At 42.7% G+C, this 5,996-nt stretch overlaps 1 protein-coding gene across 1 annotated transcript in view; it reads right to left on the minus strand.

Moving 5' to 3' along the window:
- The window catches only part of LOC119322630 (protein argonaute 1A-like), a 14,991-nt gene extending 9,614 nt beyond the window's left edge, over positions 1–5,377 (minus strand). Inside the window, exon 1 of the mRNA XM_037596114.1 lies at positions 5,155–5,377. Within this exon, the coding sequence (XP_037452011.1) occupies positions 5,155–5,197 (43 nt within the window). The 5' untranslated portion in view covers positions 5,198–5,377. The remainder of the gene's footprint in view (positions 1–5,154) is intronic.
- Positions 5,378–5,996: the final 619 nt, after the last annotated feature.

The following is a 5,996-nucleotide window of genomic DNA, read 5'->3' on the forward strand; positions in this document are numbered from 1 at the left end:
CCTCCCCACCCCCTTTCTCTCTGCTTAATTAGTTAGTACTAGATGTTTTTTAGTAGTAGTAGATGTTAATTTAGGGTTCATAGATAATGATTTTTAGTAGTTGAGCTAGTTTAGTTTTAGTTGAACTAGTTTAGTAAGTAAATTAATAAACTAGTTGAACTAGTTGAATTAATAGAACTAATGTATTTTTAGTAAGTAAATTAATAATCTAGTTGAACTAGTTTAGTTTTAGTTGAACTAGTTTAGTAAGTAAATTAATATAACTAGTTGAACTGCTTTATTTTAGAAAAAATTAGTTTTTTCTATTTATAGTAAGTTTATATTTAGTAAGAACTAGTTGAATTAATAGAACTAGTTGAACATGTCATATTTGTTGTTATTTTTTTAGTTTAAGCAATTATTCGGAATTTATTAGTGATAACTTATAGGGTTTTTGCTTTTGCAGAAATCAAGGAGCCCCTCCATCACCCCCTTCGTCGTCCCCGTCATCGACCCCCTCCGACCTCGAGGTGAGACCTTCCAAATCTCCATGTATATCTTGTGTTGCTCATATAGGATATGTGGTTGCCCAAGTGGTCGGTCATGTTCAGGTTACACCTCCGAGTGGCCTATGTTTTGCCAGAGTGTTGATTAATTTCCGTTCCGGCAAATTTCAGGCGCTCGATATGTCTTTTTTTAGCAAAGGTCATGCCGGATTTTTCCGTGAATTCTGGCATGACTTGTGCTAGAATATGTACAAGTTTAATCTTTGAATTATGAACGTAGGAAATGTCGTACTCGGACGACGACGGTCTCCCAGGGGAGTGCAGCTGGTGCCACGACGATCGAGGTATGTGCGACAGGTTCGTTGAGTTGGACGAAGATCGGCGCTTCAGCATTAAGCTCGAGGAGACATTCGATATTGAAACGATACGCAACAACGACAAGTGTTTTTTTCGTAATTAAGCATGACTTCAACTATTTCAACTTCTAATTTTCATCTTTTATAATTCGACTAGCTTATCCCATGCCATGCAAGACGCTATGTCTTGGAGAGGATGGGTTTGAAGACCATGAAAATTTTGAAACAAAGAAAATACACCTAAGGACCCATCATGATATGGATTTTGAAGTAAATCTGTGCAATGCTCAGAGCATAACCCATTTTGGTTGCTAAAATTGGGAAGTACTTTGCAAAATGTCTGGTTTTTATGTGGGTATGATTGTCACCATGGATCTTGGTGATCCTGACATTGAGCAAGACAATATGGACATTTGGGTCCTTGTTGATACGCTTACGATTCTACCGCAATGTGAGTTTTTCAAACATAGTTATTAACTAATTTATATTGTTTATTTCAAAATAGTTGACAACTTATTTGCATTGACAGCTTATTTTGATTCTTCAAAGAATGTGCGGAAGATGGTAGACAAAACTCATTACACTGAAGGCTCCGAATTAACTTATAAGGAGAAAAGTCATATGATCGCTTATTGTACTTATCTTGAGGATTACAATACCTATTATCGAAGTCCTCCAAATTATGGTGAATACGTGCCACTAGTGCATGTGTTGAACCATGGTAACTTCTATGGAGATACCCTGGTAAGATTTTTTACTATTACGACATCCGTGCATCTTTTGCATACTTCTAAAACTAGTACATCATTGCTAACTATGAAGTTATTACTATATTTTTCAACAGAAAATCCCGATGGATTGTGTGCCTCATCTGATGTATCTGAATGGTCGCCTTAGAGTTCTGAACATACTACCAGGTCAATCTAGGAAGCTCACCTGTGCATATCGGATTTCTAAAACTGGTGATCACATGCTCATCAAAGAATGGAAAAAATGTTTGGACATTCGAGGTTCTTGGAAGTAACATTAAGCGAAAGGCAAGATTTGAAGACAGGATAATCTCCATTCTTCATAATGGAGAGTCAGGGGCTATCTTGTTTTTTGCTATTTTACCTTAGAGAATGTAGTAGGTCTTATGAGGTACAATATGTTTATTATGTGGTACAATGTGTTAGAATTGATGATGAGGAGTACTTGTGATTACGACTAGTGACCAATTTGCTATGTGATGTCATTGATGAAAACGATGATCTTGAGGAGGTGTTATATGACAATGATGTATTATGATGATAAGTTGTTAATGATATGATGATGATGATGATGATATTTATTATATCATTGGATGAAAGAACCGCAGATTAGTTTTAAGTGGATGGACATCCATTTGAAACTAGTCCACGGTTCTTTCACCCCGTGATGTAATAACTTATTATGATGTAAAAACAATCTCTAAATTCCTGTTGTATGAAAACTTGTGTGAAGGTGTATGAATACAACATGAAATAAAAAGAAATAAAATATGAAATAATAGTAGCAACGCGGGAAGGGAGAAGAGCTACTACTAATTACAAGTAGCGCTCCTCCGGGAAATCGCTAGTACTAAGTCGATTTAGCAGTAGAGTGGGTTGAGGCACGCTACTGCTAAGCTTTAGGTGTAGCCCGTACTAGTAGCGCCCTAGCCCGCGCTACTGATAGGCCTAAAACCCTCGCTGCTGCTAGGTTTTTCCCTAGTAGTGCACAACCGTTGTAAATCCAACGGCTGCGGTATCGTCTTCCTCCTCCCGACCTTCAACCGTATCATCACCGGCAATTCCGCGTGCCGCCTCGTCCTCTTTAAATCGTCACCTCAGTTGTGTCACGACCCCTGGCCTTCGTTCCATATCCGGCACACCAGCTCTAGCATCGATAACCTCGCACTTGTACCCCTTAAACCTTCGCCTCGCTTCCATCTAGGATGTCGCGTTTAGCTGCGATGTCGTCGACTCCAAAATTTGACTGACATGCTGAAATTTTTCCCGTGCATGATAAAAGCAACACATGATTAATATTTGGGAATTGATCTTTTGACTTACTTTCACTTTGACATTTTGCTTTACATAACATTACATTTGCCCAACCTTTCTTTTTATTTTTGATATTTGATCTCTTGGCCTTTTTGAATATATATTTTTCACATCAAATGAGGCGCCTGTGTAATAGCAAACACTGTGAATTTTTGGGATCTAATCCTTTGCCCTACTTTTTTTACCTTGACAATTTACCCTTTTTATTTTTTATATCCGATCTCTTAGTTTTTTGAATATATTTTTATTCCTTTCACATTATGTGAACGTTTTGGATCAAAGTTCGATGACCAAATACCCCTACAGTCGATTTTTTGGAGGTAGTTGATTCTCCTTCTTATTCATAATGTCCATTTTTTTCGCAATGGAGGAAGCAAATGACTTGTGCACAAGCGCCCTTTACTTATAGTTAAGCTCCTTGGTGAAGTAGACCTCCTTGTTTCAACGAAATGTGTCACATATAGCCGTCTCCATCCAAGTGGTTTGGTCGGTGCATCCTGGTTGTGATTGCTCTATCAATGGTCACCTAAATCGCCACCTCACTCAGCATCGTTTTACAAGTCGTTGTCTCTATGTAGTTCGTGTCCGTCTAATTCACCACCTCAATGAACGTTGCCGCCTCGCCGCTCCAAGTCGTGTAGACACCCGCTGCCTCTATGCAGTTCATAGTCGGTCGATTCGCCGCACCAACGAACGTCGCCGCCTAGCTTATTGTCCCACCACTTGATCTTAGTGTGTCTAGTTATTCATCGTCATCGGAAGATTAGTTGGGAGTGGAGGGGGAGGGGGGAGCAAACAAGAAAGGGAAGGGCGTGGCCAAGTAAATAGTGTTAGTGGTATTATCGACATTTCGGGCAGGGCCAACCTGTCATAGGGCAAAATGTCGAAGTAAAGTTGGGCAAATGATCCATCTGCAATGTTTCGAGGACAAATTATAAAAGGATGGATTGTTGAAGATTAAATCCCCTGAATCTTTAGGGGTTGCGGCACGGATGCATGAGCAAATTTTTTTCTTTTAGGGCACGAGCAATGGTAGCAGCACCAGGTGTTGCCCCAGTGCACTCCATCTCAGCGAGAGAAGACAAGACCACCGTTGTGAGACATTGTTTACTCAACGCTAGCCACCCTCTTAGTGGGACCCGTCCTCTATTATTTACGCAAGCAAGGGGCACGAGCAAGGTCATCCTGGGCACTTTCTCTTGCTTTTTCCTCTTTCTCTCACTTTTGTCAGCCAAGAGACGGGTTCTTCTGCAGGAGACCGCTTTGGTCTGCAAGCATCAGGTTCATATGAGCTGGACTGTAGAATCCGACGTGGATAGCTGGAGCATCTGTCCAGAGTGGAGCGATGGCCATGCCCTTAGGAAAAAGAAGGTTAGAACCACGGCCTCTGCATCATCACAATGCATATAACCATCTTTACTAAAAAAGCATGAGCAATTGGTAGGGTGCTATGCAAAAGTTCCACTAAACAAGAGAAACTGACATGGATAGAGCCCCAACATCATAAATCCATAACCATTTAGACCTCGAACTGGTTGAACTTGTTTTCAGCCGTAACACTATGGTGTGTGATCTGTCAACGTCGTTTGGGAGGGAGGAATTTCATAGGATAGAATTTCTATAGAAAAAAAATTCTTTGGTGTCCTCTGGTTTATAGAAATGAATTCATGTTCATATGAGGATTGGTTTCTATCTTCCATATTTTAAAGAAAAATATATTAGCCTAGATCAGTGGAAAAAAAAATCTATCCCATGAACTAAATGACATTTCTTTTACTATTCCATATACGTCGTCTTATTTTGTAAGTTTTCTATTTCTACGACAATCCTATCAGAACGGTCTAGCACCGATCGAAACACTCGACGCGCGGCAGCGGTGAAAAGCAGCTCGTACTAACTGATTACGTGATCCATCTCGCACGTCATTCATCTCATGATCGGATAAAAGACAGCATCCGCAAATCAGCTATTACTTGAAGAGACAGGAGATCAACAGCGTCCATGTATTGTTTGCAACCTCTGACAGTCTGATCATCCATCAGAAGACGAGCAAGAACAGCACCACCCGGACAATCTCGTAGAGACTCGACGAGCCAAAACAACGCAGACAGTTTTGCAAGCGGACGGAGGAAGCAGCAAACACTATTTGATCATCGGAATCGTACCCGTAGTCCATTTGCACTACTACATAATAGAGCTGCCAGCCTGAGCAAAACCATGTGCAGGAAGTAAAATGCGAAGCATCCATACCTTGATCATGGGGGGAGTACCCGCTGTCCGTCCGGGAGGCCATAGTCGCGGTGCGTTACGCCGTCGAAGCTGAGCCGCGCCGCGCTCGAAAGTTCCCGGCAGGCCGGCCGCCTCCAGCAATGGCAGATCGGTCCCGAATCCGCAGCGGACGATGAAACGAAAGGGAGGAGGGAGACGTGAATGGGGGAGATGCGATGCGATGCGGGCGTTGGTGTTGTTAATAATTCTTATAGATAGGTAGATAGCATTTGTATTTGCTGGTGGGTGGGCGCCTGCTGTACGTCCCTCTCACTCATTGGTCTCCTTGGCGCGCAGAGAGAAGACAGTCGCGCAATGTGGCGGCTGATGCGATACCGCACGTAGAGCCATCGCGAGTCGCTGCTAGCGCACGGGGGCGCCAACAGGACGGCGATCGGCCTCATTGGCCATTGCTTGCTTAATTTGGCACTTGGCTTAACAAATCGGCCTAGCTCGGCCCGGTCGGGGCTTAATTGGTTCGTGCGCTCCTCGCTGGCGTGTACTAGGTGACCACGACAGGCGCGGACTTGGAGCTTTAGGAGGCGTCCGGTTCTACCTGTCAGCGTCTCGCTCGGGTAGTTCCGACTAGGTCGCAGCAGTAGTTGTATACTGGGCCGACTGATCACTAGCTTTTTTCCTTCTTTTTTTTGAGTGGAGACTGATCACTAGCTGATGGTTCATGTGCGCTCTCGCTCGCCCGGGCCGCTCATTATTGGTCGTCGTGGGGCTGATAACCCGATGGCCAATTTATTAGCAAGTGGTGCTTATCCTCCTCTGGGATAACGATGCAATGGATGGATGGATGGGGTACTATCTTCATTTCT

This window comes from Triticum dicoccoides, chromosome 6B (genome assembly GCF_002162155.2).
Source record: "Triticum dicoccoides isolate Atlit2015 ecotype Zavitan chromosome 6B, WEW_v2.0, whole genome shotgun sequence".
Classification (NCBI taxonomy): Eukaryota; Viridiplantae; Streptophyta; class Magnoliopsida; order Poales; family Poaceae; genus Triticum; species Triticum dicoccoides.